Below are 19,801 nucleotides of genomic sequence, written 5' to 3'. Positions count from 1 at the left end.
GCGCGTATCTCTTCTTACGTAAACACTTCGTCATTTTTACAGTGTAAACCCACTCACCTTTCTCGAATTGACTGCCGTGTATTTCTGTCGGTATTTATTACGGAGTTGCTCTAAATGTATAAATCACTTTTGCTGAGGTACCTTATTACTAGCTCGTAGACGATAATTATCGCTTATCCCAACGGAGTAACAGAGCACTCCTGGACGTGAGGAATGGTGAATATTCGGTTATTAGGTACTTAACAAGCTCTTCTTACTGAATTCCTTAGCAGGGGGCCAGCAAAGAAGAGGTGCTCGACATCCTCAACATTTTAATTCCTGCCCTCACAGTAGGCTATTTCAGTATCCCGTGTGATACAAAAGCCTTGCAAAGCTATAGTCGGTTTTGTGGAACAAAAGTTTCGGTGGGATCTTGACTTCGACTGCCTCGTGGTAACCGCCTTTTAATTGCCTCGATTCGTTCTAGTATTCTTGCCTGAGGAGATCAATGCGGCATTTAACAAAGTTACAAAATTCTTTGTGGGGTAATTGTATACCAAGTATATCTAGAGGTACCTCCGTTAATATTTCTCCCTCCGCAACTGCATGTACTTTGCTGCACCCGCTTTCACTGCCGTCGTCTTCGTGAGAGCTCCATTTTCTGTTGTACTGCTCTATTATGTTGATGGTCTAATTGTATCTACTGGCTTGGAAACGTCGGCGATATTTCCGTAACTCATAAAAGCAGAAAGCGTTCATAATAGCCGAGGAAGGGAGGAAGAATCGATGGGTTGTTAGAGAATGTTGTCGGATTTCAGCTGAAGAAGGACCTCGATGCAACACCGGGTACGGCAAAGAAGTGAACAGTCGATGCTGGCGGCAGTAATGCGCCGAATGGCTTCCCTGTGGACGGCAAAGTAAGAGGAGCAGAAACGACTGTCGACGGAGCCTCGAGAGAAAAGTTGGGTAAAAGAACCGAGGCTAGGAGCGTAGAAACGGTTTCTGGGGAAGTGTACAGTGTTGCAGGTAGCAGTTGGGTGATCGAGCCGTGTAAGAAGCAAACTGGCGGAGAGGACAGAGAAGTGGTTTCTAAGAGTAAAGTTGACGGAACGATAGGGCAGGGGGAACACGAGAGCTGTGGGGGTGGCATAGCAGGGGGGGAGGAGCAGGCTGGACGTGTCTACAGCAGGGCAGCGGCGACAAAGCTGAAGGCCGCGAGAGGGTGCAGCGTGTGGACTGTCAGCTGCTTTGGACGGGAGAGCAGCGTGCGTGACGTCATACGTAGCCAGCGAACAAGCACGCCATGGTGTCCGACACGCCAACGCGGAAGAGGCTCAAGAACTTGCGACAGGTACACTACGTCCGGCTGACGGAAGTAGCGTCCGAATTTCATTTCTTAATTTACAAGTGAGTTTTGACAACCAGGGTGCAAATTTTCGCTCCCTCCGAATTTCCACACCCACTCGCTTGTTAAAATTGCTTAACTCAAGTTTTATACATTTTTTAGTGAATTCTGAAGGTGGCAGGGGTAAAATACAGGGAGCGAAAGGCTATTTACAATTTCTACAGAAAGCAGATGGCAGTTATAAGAGTCGAGGGACATGAAGGGGAAGCAGTGGTTGGGAAGGGAGTGAGACAGGGTTGTAGCCTCCCCCCGATGTTATTCAATCTGTATATTGAGCAAGCAATAAAGGAAACAAAAGAAAAGTTCGGAGTAGGTATTAAAATCCATGGAGAAGAAATAAAAACTTTGAGGTTCGCTGATGACATTGTAATTCTGTCAGAGACAGCAAGGGACTTCGAAGAGCAGTTGAACGGAATGGACAGTGTCTTGAAAGGAGGGTATAAGATGAACATCAACAAAAGCAAAACGAGGATAACGGAATGTAGTAGAATTAAGTCGGGTGATGCTGAGGGAATTAGATTAGGAAATGTAGTAGATGAGTTTTGCTATTTGGGGAGAAAAATAACTGATGGTGGTCGAAGTAGAGAGGATATAAAATGTAGACTGGCAATGGCAAGGAAAGCGTTTCTGAACAAGAAAAATTTCTTAACATCGAGTATAGATTTAAATGTCAGGAAGTCGTTTCTTACAGTATTTGTATGGAATGTAGCCATATATGGAAGTGAAACATGGACGATAAATAGTTTAGACAAGAGGAGAATAGAAGCTTTCGAAATGTGGTGCTACAGAAGAATGCTGAAGATTAGATGGGTAGATCACATAACTAATGAGGAGGTATTGAATAGAATTGGCGAGAAGAGGAGCTTATGGCACAACTTGACTAGAAGAAGGGTTCAGTTGGTAGGACATGTTATGAGACAATTTAGTATTGGAGGACAGCGTGGGGGGTAAAAATCGTAGAGGGAGACCAAAAGGTGAATACACTAAGCAGATTCAGAAGGATGTAGGCTGCAGTAGGTACTGGGAGATGAAGAAGCTTGCACAGGATAGAGTAGCATGGAGAGCAGCATCAAACCAGTCTCTGAGCTGAAGACCACAACAACAACAACAACAACAACAACAAGATGTCGTCGGGATCTTGAAACACAAATACGTACGTTAGTGTTAAAAGAACTTTACTCCTAGCAGTCATTGACCAAACTCTGTGTATGAACAGCGTGAAGGCGACTACACATGGAAATAACAGTTTAGTTTCTGACCACAAAGATAATAAAGAGGAAGCCGTGACTTTTTGGTTTTCCTGTATTCATGATTATTTTAGAATTTTAAGATGGTTGACTAAAGTTAAGTTGTAAATGAAAGAGTAAAACAAGTTAAAACGAGGAATATTGTAAATAATGAATCTTATTTTCAAGAAATATAATAAAACAAGCTCGTGTAAAACGACAACAATACATAAACAGTCGGAAGAAACTCTGAAAATGGTCGAATTACATGATATATTGAAAGTTAGTGCCTCGTGGCATAATGGTATAAGAAAACAATACCACCAGTGGAAACAATGAAATGTTTTGTGCCCCGATCTGAACAAGTTAAGGATGTGTAGCGACTTCACGTAACGTAGCCATCGTGTGTCATATATTTAAGCTTTTACGGCCCAATGATATGCAAACACCTTAGCTTATTCAGACAGCAATACCTCCGTCAAAACAAAAATGTCACGGACATTCAGCAAGTACTCTCATATGCTTCCCATGGAGGAGAAGAAAAGATTTTCTACGAAGCTGCTGTTAATTGGAATGACGTGGCCGGAGCAGATGATGATAGTGAAGTAGGAAGTTCAATGTTAAATCAGTATTTGTAAAATTATTGACTTTGTGCCAGGCTCAAAAACCACGGTTAACGTTTTGTTTGTTATGTACTTCGATGTTCTAAAAGTACTAAATAATTTTACTTCTGGAATATTGGTTAGATACCTGCAAAAATGAGATAAGTTGGTATACATAAATTTCGCAGTCATTCAAGAAAATTTATTAAGCCATTGTTGAGTTTTTACAAAAATATGATTTTATTTCAAGTAACAATATCAAGAACAATATGAAATATTATGTCTGGAATATTTTTACAAATGAACTGTTAAATGGACTTACGTCCATGCACTATAAAGGCCTTAAAATACGTCTAAATTGCGTCTGAAATGGAAAGTGGTGTGACAAACAAGTCCATGAATAACAGTAGTAGCAGTTTAGTAGTTGAAGTCACGCAGTTGAACCAGGCCGCGGGAAACAGTTTTTTTCTGTTTTCTCAAAAGTAGAGTCAATACACTTAAGCTCTTTTAACAAGCGATGATTCATATATATTGTGGGTTGTGCACAGTGTGGGGTAGTCTCATGCGAGACGGACTTGCTAAGGTTTTATTTTCCTGACGTCGATATTCTGATGACAGTAAAAGAAATGAACCGACTGAAACTCTTAAAGTAGGCCTAGTTACAAATAAATCATTGTGGAAATCACTCCACGTCAGTACTAACGTATCACCTCTGTCTTGATTTGTAGATCAGATGACTGTATGTTAAACCATAATCTTGGTTTCTCTTCTGAAGACGGTTGGTGTATTCACTGATTTACAGTGATGACTCAAGCCTACATTTAAAAACATTGTTTTGGATAATTTCTCGAAAACAGATGTTCTAGAATCAGTTTGTAATGAAGATTCTGAAAAATACTTTCATTTTCTTCTATTACGTAAGAATACTTAACAAAATAACCTATTATGTATTAAAAATTTAAGTAATCGCTACATAAATATTAAAAGTGCAATCAATGCCTGTATTTTTGTAATTGTTTTATTTTCTTAGATATATAATAAAAATTCTACAAGCAGGCGACTTAACATTATGAGTACTCCATTGCATTAATATTCAAACTCTCCTCTTTGATTCCTCGCTGAACCTCATCTTTATTCCTCCTCTTCGACATCTAACAATAGTCGACCATCATATTTTCGTTACATCTTCACTGGTACCTCTCCTTAATATCGTTCTGGAAGTGTTCTCTTAGTTTGTGCCCCAGATTTTCATGGAAGCAGTCAATATGCGAGTGTAGGAAATCGACTTGTACACTCATGCTACAACCAGAATTCTTGAAATTTTTCCAACACGATTTTGACAATCTTCTTCTAATTTCGATGTTTTTTACTCCCTAAAAAATCGTCAGGAACAGACCCGAAGGCAGTCCACATCTACATCCATACTCCGCAAGCCACCTGACTGTGTGTGGCAGAGGGTACCAGTCAACGTGTCTTTCCCTCTAAAATACACGGAATTCTCATATTTGTGCCTTTTCATCAATTTGTGACTTTGACGACCAACAAAAACTTCAGACTTCAATTTATTTTGACCGACGAAGAGAAATTTCGCAGAAAGGTATTTAAAGCATGGTCCATAAATCCCAATTAGACAAGTAATGGTGGAAGCAACGTTTTTTTTTTCTTTTTTTACCACAAGCTTTTCATGCAAATACCTCCTATTTGCCCAGAGTTTTAGCGAAGACGAAAAATAGCGCCATACGTAAGATTTGTATGCTGCAATGCACTCGACCTATAGAGGTCAAATGAAGAACTGGATACTACCTTCGTAGCTCAATTGTGTTACAGGATGCCAATGTTGCGTAAGTCGCTTTTTTCGTCCTTCGTAGAACTAGTATCCTGTTCAGGTGACCTGTGTAGGTAGTAATACTAGTGCTGGCGAAGGTGAGAAAAAGCGAAAGCTGTAAAATTTGTATTCGTACTGCACTTGACCAACCCTGCTTCCATATTCATAGAAATATATGAATGAGGTAAACTGAAGAGTAGGATACTATAACATTACGTTTGGAATATGAATGTACATGCTATGTGTCTACCATCTGGTTTCTCTGTCCTACTTTCCTTTGTTTCTCGTCTTTGCTGTTAAATCTGTGCAATACATCATCTCTGATAACTTCTGACGTCTCAAAAACATCGTTTGGTGTTGGGAGTGCCTATATTGTTGGCGACACCCCAAATCGATTTCGGCTTCCCGACCAGTGTTCGGTTTATACTGCGGAGCTTTACGCTGTTCTCCAGGCTGTCCAATACATCCGTCGCCATCGGCGGATACAGTATGTTATCTGCTCAGATTCTCTCAGCTCTCTCCTCAGTCTCCAAGCTCTCCACCCTGTCCACACTCTGGTCCACCGGATTCGGGACTGCCTACGCTTGCTCCACTTGGGGGGCGTGTCTGTGGCGTTCCTCTGGATCCCAGGACACGTTGGTATCTGTGGAAATGAGGCGGCCAAGGCTGCAGTCTCTCTTCTTCGGCCAGCTATTCGCTCGATTCCCTTCGCCGATCTACGGAGTGTTTTATGTCGTCGTGTTGCTCTTTTATGGCACGCACATTGGTCGACACTTCCCAATAATAAATTGCGGGACGTGAAAGCTCTCCCTGTGCTTGGACCTCTTTCTCCCGAACTCGTCGTCGGGAGGAGGCATTTTTAACTAGACTCCGGATAGGGCACTGTATTTTTAGCCAGCGACATCTTTTAAGCGGCGATCCTCCCCCACTCTGTCCCCACTGCTCTCAACTGTGGACCGTGAGACACCTTTTACTCGAGTGCTCCTATTTTACTCCATTACGCGCTCGTCTGCAGCTGTCGCCTGATATATCTTCCATTTTAGCAGATGGCACGCGCTCAGCCGATCGCGTTATAGAGTTCATTAGTGCCAGTGAGATAACGTCAGTCATTTGAAGCTCTTTTTGGGGACAAACAAACCCCCTTCTATAGTGGTTTTTTAAGCTTTCCTTCTGTTTTTGGTTTCCCCACTTTTTTAAGTTTTGCTCCCATTGCTGCTGGTTTCCAGTTTGGTTTTTTTTTTTTACTTTTTCCTAAGTCACAGACCGGACGCTAATGACCGTAGCAGTTTTGCGCCCTAAAACCATAACAAAAAAAAACTTCTGACGTCATTGGTCAAAGTACAGGAGCCTTAGGTCAAAGCTGACAGGTTGTATCCCATTCCTCAGTAATTCCAAATGCAGCTTACATAGCTTTTCTCGAATACCTCAAACCGCGCAGTGTGTTTGGCGAGCCTGACGTTTCGACCTCTGTGTCCCGTCATCAGGAGCAGCTGCGGAAGCGCAAGGAGGCGGAGGAGCAGCAGGAGGCGCTGAACCGGTCGCTGCGCGGGTCGCGGAAGCTGCAGGCGCTCGAGTCGCGGCCGCACGGGCTCGTCAACGACGCCTACTCGTCGGCCGACGAGGACGACCTGGGCGCCGTCACGGGCCAGCAGCAGCAGCAGCAGCTGGCCGCCGTGCACAGGGTCATCGGTGAGTAACTTGCCCGACACCACTACTTTCATTTATTACAGACTAGCCGAGAAACATTTTTTTGTTGCACGACTTAGGTGAAAGCTCCGTCGTCGCATACGACTCCAACTTCGAAGTGTGCAACATGGGGAGATGCATTAAGCATACCCTTCGATACCCCTGAATTGCTGTTTGCCTGATTTCAGGCGCATAGCAGCCGCAAGGCAAAATGTGTGTCCAAGTTTCAGACAAACACTGAAGAGCCAAAGAAAGTACACCTGCGTAACATCGTGCAGGGCCCGCGCGAGCACGCAGAAGTGCCGCAACACGATGTTGCGTGCACTAGACTAATGAAGTAGTGCTGGAGGGAACTGACACCGTGAATCTTGCAAGGGTGTCCATAAATCCGTAAGAGACGTGGAGACGTGAACAGCACGTTGCAAGGCATCCCAGATATGCTCAGTAATGTTCATGTCTGAGCAGTTTGGTGGCCATCGGAAGTGGTAAAAAGCAGAAGAGTATTCCTGGAGCCACTCTGTAGCAATTCTGGACGTGTGGGTGGTTGCATTGTCCTGCTGGAATTGCCCAAGTCAGTCGGAATGCACAGTGGACATGAATAGATGCAGGTGGTCAGACAGGATGCTTGCGTACGTGTCACCTATCAGAGTCGTATCTGGACGTATTAAGGGTCCCATATAACTCCACCTGCACACGCCCCACACCATAATAGAGCCTCCACCAGCTTGAACAGGGTCCATGGATTCATGAGTTTTCTTCACACCCCTTGATACGCCCTGCTGAACCCGCAGGACAGGACAGGTAGTTGGAATTGTGGTAAGGGGCCAAAATGAGCGGCTGTAAGTTACACTCGAACACACATAACTTTATTTATCTGACCAAACATTACAGGCCGGCCGGTGTGGCCAAGCGGTTAAAGGCGCTACAGTCATGAACCGCGTGACCGCTACGGTCGCAGGTTCGAATCCTGCCTCGGACATGGATGTGTGTGATGTCCTTAGGTTAGTTAGGTTTAATTAGTTCTAAGTTCTAGGGGACTGTTGACCTTAGAAGTTAAGTCCCATAGTGCTCAGAGCCATTTGACCCATTTGAACCAAACATTACAGTACAAATTCTTGAACTTAGTTATCGGCTGAATACGGCACATTATCTTATGCCTTAAGGGCACAACCACTTTAATTTTTAAAAAAGGCTAAAAGCCATTAACTCAAAATTCAGACGCCAAAGAGAATATTTAGAAGACAGAAGGCCTCACTTTAAGTAAGTTCTATAATTTCGCTGAAGGCCCAAAAATCTAACAGTTGAAAAGCAACAACCTTTATTTAGAGACGGCTGAAGGCTCATGATTTAAGACTCAAGGTAAAATTAAATAAAAAACACAAGGCAGAAGGCCTTATCTTGAATTAGGCTGAAGGCCCCAAACGATCTGACACTTGACAAGCAAGGAACTTTAATTTTAAAGTGGCTGAAGGCCCACGACGTAAACCACTACTAAAAACAATTCAACTTTAATTCAAAACCATCGGTTATGAGCCATACAAATACACACAACGGAAAATAAGAAACGGCAATGCAGCTAACAGTGGTCAGAAGTTTCGGGGGTCGGCCAGCACTTCAAATACTAACATTCACTTAGGTCACACAGGCAGTCGGCCCAACCATTCTCGATCCGACGACAACCCAACCCAACCAGACAGTCGACAGACCCACCGACAAGGTAATTTGCGCTCCACTCTACCAACCGGGAGTTCAATGCAAACGTAAAAGGCACGGACGCCCATAACCGAGCAGCTGTCAGACTACACACTGTGCTGGACAGCGACAACACGGTGAGGAAGGGCGTTAACGGCCACAACGCAGAAAATTCCGCTGGTGCACTTCAACAGCAAATAACCAAATACGGATAGACTCCACCGGACAGAGGCTAAACCTTCGCCAACTCGAACAGACACGTTGTTGCTCGCAGGAATGTCCCAACAGCCAACAACGAGAACCAAACGGCACAATGTGAACAGCCTTGACTTGCTGGTAAATTAAATCCAGACTCAACTTTCGTGACCAGGGTCGGTGAGCCACGGACCTCGTCGCAATGGCAACAGCCCCGCACACTCAGACACTGCGCACAGAGCGCCAGCAGGCCTGGTCAGACTACGCCCCGCAGAGATTTCCTCGCTGCTCCACGCCAACCGACCGACTGCCGCACGTCAGCACGGAGACAGCGCTAAAATAACAGAACAATCGACATCACAAGCTAAACACAGTTTCACGAACACTTGCACGAAGAACTAGACAATACAAAGGGCAGCGACTGTGCAGTAACAAGGACGAATCACGAGTCGGCACACGCAGGCAACCCATAAGTCAGGGGCGGGCAAACGTTGCACGCGGCTCATGAGCGCACAGCGCTGCACGTGTGCTGCTCGCGTGCAGGCGTCGACCGGGGCTGTGGAGACAGCCGGCAGGTTGCGGCAGTGTAGTGCCAGGCTAAGCTGCGGACGTTGATGCAAAGCGAGCACTATGTAGTGAACGTTGTATTTCAAGAAACGGAAAAGTGGAGATTTGCTGTCTTTTAAAAAGTAATGGGAGAATCATTTTTTCTTTGTCAAAAACGTGAAAATTCGAAATGTTTAATATGTGGCAGTATTCTCGCTGGTCAACGGAAGTTTAGTATTGAAGGCCATTATAATAAATTTCACAAGGACGAGTACAATTTATTGTCGGATTCTGAGCGGATGGGGAATTGACTGAGCTTAAGAAGAGCGATCTGACGATACCAGACGAATCTGTCGTAGTTGGCCGGCCGGAGTGGCCGAACGGTTCTAGGCACTACAGTCAGGAACGGCGCGACCGCTACGGTCGCAGGTTCGAATCCTGCCTCGGGCATGGATGTGTGTGATGTCCTTAGGTTAGTTAGGTTTAAGTAGTTCTAAGTTCTAGGGGACTGATGACCACAGCAGTTAAGTCCCATAGTGCTCAGAGCCATTTTAATTTGTCGTAGTTGCTGTTGTCACGAGAGATCTGCGACTTTCTCTCGTCATGTCTCTCATCTAACTGATTTAACGTTTTATGGAGCACTGTTTTCAAGTTTTCAGGACGACAACAATAATAGCCCAGCGGTATGTGCAAGTTATAAGACTGCGCTTAATATAGCGAGAGCTGGAGAACCATTTGCTGAATTAATAAGTCTCGGTTAAGAGCAAACATCAGTGATGAAAATTTACGTAACTGTTTGTGTTTGTCTGTATGTAGAAATTTTGTTCCAGATGTTAAACGTATTGTAAACTCCACCTGTGATAATTAAATAAAACGTATCGTAGGTAATAGGTACTCTTTCAAACCATGATTTCTTTCAAGCACTCCTACTTATCTTATTCATTCACTCAATAAAGCAAGCTAGGAAACAAAACGCATTACAGAGGAAGGAGCGGACAGAAGGTATGGTGGGGATGGGAGATAAGCGGGTGGCCAGCTTGCCCCTGTGTGCACGCAGAACACCTGTTAACTGCACGCGTGCAAGTGCACCGCACATGTGCAGGATTCCTGCCCGCCCCTGCCATAAGTGATCGCCGGCCAACATACACGTCGTCCGACAAGATGACCGACCGACGACCAACCAAGGTAGTCCGCACTGAAGTGATATGTATCGGCCACCGTCGGGCGAGTCGTGGCTGTCCACTGCAGCCGCGCCCCGACTGAACGTGTGCCGCATGCTAAGTCAAACACTGCCATGTCCGAACTGCACTGGTAGCGCATCCCAACTCACTGGCAGATCCGAACACACGAGAACCGGGAAGCAATAGCAGTCAGCAAAGATAATACTCCAGAGCCTATATCGATAAGCGCCGCTGCTGCCGCTCACGGGCAGGCAAGGCCCGCAATAAACCGGTGATGCTGTATTGTAACATATCACTCCGGACTACCAAGTCCATCAGAGTTCCTCTTCTATGTTACTATGTACTATCTAGAATAATATGTATGGTATCTCTGCATCTCAGGACTATAAACTTGTTTTCGTATATGTGTTGTGTGGGCGATTTAATCCGCTCAGGGTTTGCGTAATGTGTTGTCCTTAAGATCGTCATTAACTCAGTGACACCAGTAATAGAAATTAACATAACGAGGTGGTAGTACAGTAAAAACAGGATGTCAAATGAGGTACGGCCCGAACACGAGCCACGCACGGCGCGCCCTTACACATCCATCCGCTCGATACAATTTGAAACGAGACTCGTCCGACCAAGCGACGTGTTTCCAGTCGTCAACAACTCAATGTCGCTGTTGAAGGGCGCAAGCGACTCGTGAAGCTTTGTGTCGTGCAGTCATCGAGGATAGACGGATGGGGATTCGGCTCCGAAAGCCTATGTCGATGACATTCAGTTGAATGGTTCGCACGCTGACACTTGTTGATGGGCCAGCATTGAAATCTGCGGCAATGTGCGGAAGGGTCTCACTTCTGTCACGTTGAACGTTTCTCCTCAGTCGTCGTTGGTCCCGTTTTTGAAGGATCTTTTTCCGGCTGCAGCGATGTCAGAAATTTGACGTTTTACCTTCGACCATAAATATAATAGACTGGCCCTGACGTCATTTTCGTGGCTCCAACATCTCAGGGCTAAAGTCACGTGAATGTTGGCAAAACATGGTTGTTTCGTGTTGCGCTTACGGCTGTACTCAGCGTTTTGTCGGGGGAAATGGCATTACATTTCACGTGTAAGTGTTCCTATGATGGTGCAGATGCGTTTATGGAAATCTGCTGAAGTGACTTTTATGTTTTTTACACTTGAAATAGAGTATCACGTAAATTAAAGTGTTGAAAGTGGTGCCTGTAAAGTCAGACTCATATTGCATTTTCGAAAGTATCTGTGATAATTCGGTTACAGAAGTAAATATAAGTGTTTCTCGTTCCTACTCATAGGTTCCCTAAGGATGAAAACCGAAGGCAGCTTTGGATACAGGTCCTGAAATGGAAAAACTTTAAGCCATCTGCACATACGCGCCTTTTTGTATATACAAGTGAGATTATAATAAGGTAAGAGCACCTATAGTCGACACATGAAGAGAATTTTTTTTCTACCTTCTGATACTATTAAATAAATGTAGGCTCCAAAATTATTTTCTGAAAGTTCAAAGTCTCACCTTTCATCTAAAATATCATTTTTTTTAAAACTGATAGTTTAAACTTTTGTAAAAATAATAGGAACTGAACCTTTAGAGTGCATCTAAAATTGATACTCTAAAATGGACCTGCTCCTAAAGTCGACAGTTTTGGCACCTATAGTTGACGTAATTCCCATATCCCATTTTCTTTTATAAGTGACTAGAGCTCAAAACGCGGCGAATCCAATGTTAGAAGTTTTGACACGAGCCCACTCTTACTGTTTAAAAGAATTTTAACGACATTTTACTTTAATTGATAGTTTATAGTAATTTCGTCCCCCTGGCCACGAGAGGGCGTTCGATGTATTTGTTAGATTTTATAAATGGTACTGTGAACAAACCCAGGTCAAATGTAGTTCTGACATAATTTTTCGCAAATAAAAAAGTAATTTTTGTTGGAAGCGTTTGGCAGTCAACTGAGAAATGTGGGTAAAATACGATACAAACATAGGATGGCAGACCGCTGATTTGAAATCCCGCCACGTTTTGCCAACAGTCACGTGGTTTATGTTGGAGCCACACCAGCCCTATGGCTTCTGCACATCAAGGCCAGTCTACTAGTATCTATGGTCGAAGCGTTTTACCAGGTTCCTGATATTCACGGTACACTCTTGAAATGTTTCTGCAGGAAAATCCCCACTTCATCGCTGTCTCGGAGATGCTGTGTCCCACCGCTCGTGCGCCGACTGTAACACCACGTTCAAACTCACTTAAATCTTGACAACCGCCGTTGTAGCAGCAGTAACCGATCTAACAACTGCGCCAGACAATTGTTGTCTCGTATAGGCGTTACCGATCGCAGCGCCGTATTCTGCCTATTTAAATGTCTCGGTGTTTGAATACGCATGCCTATACCAGTGCGTCTGTGTAGAACTGCATTTGGCAGAGCTCTCATTTGTTCTCAGGTTGTTCATGTGGAAAAGTTTTGGACTTGATTATACACTCCTGGAAATGGAAAAAAGAACACATTGACACCGGTGTGTCAGACCCACCATACTTGCTGCGGACACTGCGAGAGGGCTGTACAAGCAATGATCACACGCACGGCACAGCGGACACACCAGGAACCGCGGTGTTGGCCGTCGAATGGCGCTAGCTGCGCAGCATTTGTGCACCGCCGCCGTCAGTGTCGGCCAGTTTACCGTGGCATACGGAGCTCCATCGCAGTCTTTAACACTGGTAGCATGCCGCGACAGCGTGGACGTGAACCGTATGTGCAGTTGACGGACTTTGAGCGAGGGCGTATAGTGGGCATGCGGGAGGCCGGGTGGACGTACCGCCGAATTGCTCAACACGTGGGGCGTGAGGTCTCCACAGTACATCGATGTTGTCGCCAGTGGTCGGCGGAAGGTGCACGTGCCCGTCGACCTGGGACCGGACCGCAGCGACGCACGGATGCACGCCAAGACCGTAGGATCCTACGCAGTGCCGTAGGGGACCGCACCGCCACTTCCCAGCAAATTAGGGACACTGTTGCTCCTGGGGTATCGGCGAGGACCATTCGCAACCGTCTCCATGAAGCTGAGCTACGGTCCCGCACACCGTTAGGCCGTCTTCCGCTCACGCCCCAACATCGTGCAGCCCGCCTCCAGTGATGTCGCGACAGGCGTGAATGGAGGGACGAATGGAGACGTGTCGTCTTCAGCGATGAGAGTCGCTTCTGCCTTGGTGCCAATGATGGTCGTATGCGTGTTTGGCGCCGTGCAGGTGAGCGCCACAATCAGGACTGCATACGACCGAGGCACACAGGACCAACACCAGGCATCATGGTGTGGGGAGCGATCTCCTACACTGGCCGTACACCACTGGTGATCGTCGAGGGGACACTGAATAGTGCACGGTACATCCAAACCGTCATCGAACCCATCGTTCTACCATTCCTAGAGCGGCAAGGGAACTTGCTGTTCCAACAGGACAATGCACGTCCGCATGTATCCCGTGCCACCCAACGTGCTCTAGAAGGTGTAAGTCAACTACCCTGGCCAGCAAGATCTCCGGATCTGTCCCCCATTGAGCATGTTTGGGACTGGATGAAGCGTCGTCTCACGCGGTCTGCACGTCCAGCACGAACGCTGGTCCAACTGAGGCGCCAGGTGGAAATGGCATGGCAAGCCGTTCCACAGGACTACATCCAGCATCTCTACGATCGTCTCCATGGGAGAATAGCAGCCTGCATTGCTGCGAAAGGTGGATATACACTGTACTAGTGCCGACATTGTGCATGCTCTGTTGCCTGTGTCTATGTGCCTGTGGTTCTATCAGTGTGATCATGTGATGTATCTGACCCCAGGAATGTGTCAATAAAGTTTCTCCTTCCTGGGACAATGAATTCACGGTGTTCTTATTTCAATTTCCAGGAGTGTATAATCTACTATACATCTCTTGAACAAAAAAACTGTGCCCAATTTTTGGAAAAAGGCACAGCTCACAACCCTTCTACAAGAAGGGTAGTAGAAGTAAGCTACAAAACTAGTGTCTATTATCCCTGACATCGATTTATTGTAGAAACTTATTTTATGAGCTGAAACAATTAGGTACCTCGAACACAACGACCTTCTCCATGCCACGCAGCATGGATTCCGTAAACATCGATCATGTGAAACAAAAGTCGCACTTCCCTCACATGACACACTGAAAGGTTTGGACCAATGCAGCCAGATAGATGCAGTATTCCTCGATTTCCGGAAACGACTCAGTACAGCACCTACGCTCTATATCAAAAGTACGCTGATAAGGGGTAACAAGAGAAATTTGTGCCTGGATTGAAGACTTTTTGGTAGGGAGAACGGAGCAGAGTCATCAAAGTAACTTCACGTGTGCTCCAAGGAAGTGTGTTGGGCCTCTTGCTGTTCGTATTGTATATTAATGACCTTAGGGGCAATCTTGATACTAACCTCAGACATATGGCAACTGATGAAGTTATCTACAACGAAGCACAGTGCAAACGAGGCTGTACTAATATTCAATCGAACCTTGATAATACTTCAAATTGGCGCAATGACTGACAACTTGCGTTTTAAATGTTCAAAAAGGTAAACTTGTACAGGACTCGTAGGTCCCACATTGATCTCTGCAGTGTTCCTTTTGCGTTAGCACTGACAACTCTACGCAGACGCCGCTGTCCTCTGTCATCAAGTGGTGGCCGTCTGCCACTGCGTTGTCCGGGGTCAGAGGTAATGCCTGAAACTTGATGTCATCGGCACGGTTTCGAGACTGTGGCTCTCAGTATATCGAATTCCCTAACGGTTTTCGAAATATCTCTAACAACAATACTGCGTTCAAAATCTGGTGATTCCTGCCGTGCGAACATACATTCCTGGAAATTGAAATAAGAACACCGTGAATTCATTGTCCCAGGAAGGGGAAACTTTATTGACACATTCCTGGGGTCAGATACATCACATGATCACACTGACAGAACCACAGGCACATAGACACAGGCAACAGAGCATGCACAATGTCGGCACTAGTACAGTGTATATCCACCTATCGCAGCAATGCAGGCTGCTATTCTCCCATGGAGACGATCGTAGAGATGCTGGATGTAGTTCTGTGGAACGGCTTGCCATGCCATTTCCACCTGGCGCCTCAGTTGGACCAGCGTTCGTGCTGGACGTGCAGACCGCGTGAGACGACGCTTCATCCAGTCCCAAACATGCTCAATGGGGGACAGATCCGGAGATCTTGCTGGCCAGGGTAGTTGACTTACACCTTCTAGAGCACGTTGGGTGGCACGGGATACATGCGGACGTGCATTGTCCTGTTGGAACAGCAAGTTCCCTTGCCGCTCTAGGAATGGTAGAACGATGGGTTCGATGACGGTTTGGATGTACCGTGCACTATTCAGTGTCCCCTCGACGATCACCAGTGGTGTACGGCCAGTGTAGGAGATCGCTCCCCACACCATGATGCCGAGTGTTGGCTCTGTGTGCCTCGGTCGTATGCAGTCCTGATTGTGGCGCTCACCTGCACGGCGCCAAACACGCATACGACCATCATTGGCACCAAGGCAGAAGCGACTCTCATCGCTGAAGACGACACGTCTCCATTCGTCCCTCCATTCACGCCTGTCGCGACACCACTGGAGGCGGGCTGCACGATGTTGGGGCGTGAGCGGAAGACGGCCTAACGGTGTGCGGGACCGTAGCCCAGCTTCATGGAGACGGTTGCGAATGGTCCTCGCCGATACCCCAGGAGCAACAGTGTCCCTAATTTGCTGGGAAGTGGCGGTGCGGTCCCCTACGGCACTGCGTAGGATCCTACGGTCTTGGCGTGCATCCGTGCGTCGCTGCGGTCCGGTCCCAAGTCGACGGGCACGTGCACCTTCCGCCGACCACTGGCGACAACATCGATATACTGTGGAGACCTCACGCCCCACGTGTTGAGCAATTCGGCGGTACGTCCACCCGGCCTCCCGCATGCCCACTATACGCCCTCGCTCAAAGTCCGTCAACTGCACATACGGTTCACGTCCACGCTGTCGCGGCATGCTACCAGTGTTAAAGACTGCGATGGAGCTCCGTATGCCACGGCAAACTGGCTGACACTGACGGCGGCGGTGCACAAATGCTGCGCAGCTAGCGCCATTCGACGGCCAACACCGCGGTTCCTGGTGTGTCCGCTGTGCCGTGCGTGTGATCATTGCTTGTACAGCCCTCTCGCAGTGTCCGGAGCAAGTATGGTGGGTCTGACACACCGGTGTCAATGTGTTCTTTTTTCCATTTCCAGGAGTGTAGTTAGAAGAGGGACTTACTCGACTGCAAATTCAGTATAGAATCTGACAGTGATTCCATCGGGCCCCGGAGCTCTGCACAATTTTAACGATTTCAACTGTTTCTCAACACCACTGACACTATTGCCTTTTTCATTCGTGTTTTCGGTGGTACGGGATTAACTTGGCGAAGCACTCCTGGCTTTTCCTTTGTAAAGGACCATTTGGAAACGGAGTTAAGCATTTCAGCTTTCGCTTTGCTATCCTCAATTTCAGATCCTGTCCCATTTACTAAGGACTGTTCACAACTAACTTTGGTACCACTTAGAGCCTGTTCCATACGACCAGAATCTTTGGGGTTTTGTGAAAGGTGACTTGACAATATTCTGCTGCAGTAGTTATTGAAGCCCATTACTGATTCTCTACTGACAACACGAAACTCCCCCCTGCTGTTGTACAGTGCGCACAAAATGCTGTGGCCGCTAGATGGGCAGTAGGCTGGAGAAGTGGTGGGAGGGTGGCAGTGGTGGGGGGGGGGGGGGGCGCTCAGAGCGCTGCAGGGGAAGTGCCCTTGTAAACTGAGGCTTGCGCTCACATTTATTGTAAATATTAAGTGCGGCCACTAAACACCCACACTTCCATGGTGACTATTCAGAATGATCTACTGACAACTCTGCTTTTTGTTAGTATGTAAAAATAATCTTGCAGAAAATGCTGCAATTTATTTTTGCCTGGATTGTTAACCATTTTTAACTTTCAGAGAAGAGTGGGGAACTTTGCGTAAAATCTACACATTTCTCTGGTTTGCAAGTCATAATTTGCTTCTTCTGCCAAAATACCGTGGAGTTTACACTGTCTTACCTCACTAACATGTTATGCAGGCAGAGAATTCTGAAATGGTGGTTTATTAAGCTTATGAAGTGGGGAACAGAGGAAAACTAACGTCAGTAGGTTATAAAAAAGCACATGCTTGGTACAAAAAAGTGTAATATTTTCACTTTTGTTGTTCAAAAAAAAAATGTTCAAATGTGTGTGAAATCTTATGGGACTTAACTGCTAAGGTCATCAGCCCCTAAGCTTACACACTACTTAATCTAAATTATCCTAAGGACAAACACACACACGCCCATGCCCGAGGGAGGACTCGAACCTCCTCCGGGACCAGCCACACAGTCCATGACTGCAGCGCCTCAGACCGCTCGGTTAATTCCGCGCTGCTGTTCCAAAATCCTTAGCATTTCTCATTTCACCAGCTATCGATGGCCCTTAAAAATTACATTCTTTCGCCAAAAAAGTCTGTGGTTATTGGAATAATGAAATTTGACATATTAACGACATGGTAGAATAATCTTGGCTATGCGTGGTATCATTTGCCAAAATCTTATTTCGATATCTGAAACCATTTATGAAATAGGAAGAATGTTGTGTATATTTCACTCTGGCCTTATCACCGGCGCGGTGAGATCCCAAACGAGTGTGCTACATCAGATCAATTTTCTCGAAACTGGTGACAGATCGATACCTCTATTTTTTAAGTCCAGAGAAAAATTCAACTGTTTCCTAAGTTTCATACCCAACAACATATTATGTAATATGCACCAAACGCAAACTCGTAGTGACCTCTGTTTTTCATTGCACACTTTTCCGAATTTTGCGAACCGTTTTACTTCAACGTAAATATCACAATAACTATGACTATTAACGAAATATGGGCACATCATCATGAACCCGACATATAAAGCTGTAAGTAAAGCCAAAATTAAAATTCTTTCCGAATAGTTGCTGTAAAATCGTCTGAAAAAGACTGCAGGGTGTGAGCCTCGGTTCCATCACCGCTGACAGGCAGGAAGGTGGACAACACTCACCGGTCTCCCTTACCGAACAAATGAGTGAACTCGGCCAGCGCTCTGAACGAAAACTGGTCACTGCTCATTGGCCACCCGCATTCGGTCCACACCCGCGTCCGGTCATCCAGATTTAGGTTTTCCGTGATTTCCCTAAATCGCTTCAGGTAAATGCCGGGATGGTTCCTCTGAAAGAGCACGGCCGATTTCCTTCCCCATCCTTCCCTCACCCGAGCTTGCGCTCCGTCTCTAATGACCTCGTTGTCGACGGGACGTTAAACGCTCATCTGCTCCTGCTGCTGCTCCTCGGCCACCACGTCCTGCGCGAGCTGTGCCGGCCTGGGTGGCCGAGCGGTTCTAGGCGCTCAGTCCGGAACCGCGCGACTGCTACGGTCGCAGGTTCGAATCCTGCCTCGGGCGTGGATGTGTGTGATGTCCTTAGGTTAGTTAGGTTTAAGTACTAAGTTCTAGGGGACTGATGACCACAGATGTTAAGTCACATAGTGCTCAGAGCCATTTGAACTTTTTTTTTTTTTTTTTTTTTTTTGCGCGAGCTGTACCGACAGGTACGCCTCTGGTCACGTGCGCAGAAGTCGGTTCCGCGCTGGATTAAGGCGTGCTGCTGCTATTGGTGAGATTGTCTATTGACGGTTTGACAATATTTTTGAGTATGCGAGCACCCCTTCCGCTATTAGCACTTGCTGGACACGCATTTATAATTTTTTATTTTTTTTAATATGTTGTTGTTGTTGTGGTCTTTAGTCCTGAGACTGGTTTGATGCAGCTTTCCATGCTACTCTATCCTGTGCAAGCTTCTTCATCTCCCAGTACCTACTGCAACCTACGTCCTTCTGAATCTGCTTACTATATTCATGTCTTGGTCTCCCCCTACGATTTTTACCCTCCACGCTGCCCTCCAATACTAAATTGGTGATCCCTTGATGCCTCAGAACAAGTCCTACCAACCGATCCCTTCTTCTGGTCAAGTTGTGCCACAAACTTCTCTTCTCCCCAATCCTATTCAATACTTCCTCATTAGTTATGTGATCTACCCATCTAATCTTCAGCATTCTTCTGTAGCACCACATTTCGAAAGCTTCTATTCTCTTCTTGTCCAAACTATTTACCGTCTATGTTTCACTTCCATACATGGCTACACTCCATACAAATACTTTCAGAAATGACTTCCTGACACTTAAATCTATACTCGACGTTAACAAATTCCTCTTCTTGAGAAACGCTTTCCTTGCCATTGCCAGTCTACATTTTATATCCTCTCTACTTCGACCATCATCAGTTATTTTGCTCCCCAAATATCAAAACTCCTTTACTACTTTAAGCGCCTCATTTCCTAATCTAATTCCCTCAA

At 46.0% G+C, this 19,801-nt stretch overlaps 1 protein-coding gene across 1 annotated transcript in view; it reads left to right on the top strand.

Annotated features, from left to right (window-relative positions):
• The window catches only part of LOC126106441 (protein PALS1-like), a 614,066-nt gene that overhangs the window by 495,300 nt on the left and 98,965 nt on the right, over positions 1-19,801 (top strand). The window contains exon 5 of the mRNA XM_049912721.1: positions 6,522-6,726. Coding sequence (XP_049768678.1) covers positions 6,522-6,726 — 205 coding nt within the window. The remainder of the gene's footprint in view (positions 1-6,521; positions 6,727-19,801) is intronic.

Source organism: Schistocerca cancellata, chromosome 10, assembly GCF_023864275.1.
Source record: "Schistocerca cancellata isolate TAMUIC-IGC-003103 chromosome 10, iqSchCanc2.1, whole genome shotgun sequence".
In the NCBI taxonomy this organism is placed as follows: Eukaryota; Metazoa; Arthropoda; class Insecta; order Orthoptera; family Acrididae; genus Schistocerca; species Schistocerca cancellata.
The sequence above is the reverse complement of the archived record's forward strand: the minus strand, read 5'-3'. Positions and strand labels throughout refer to the sequence as shown.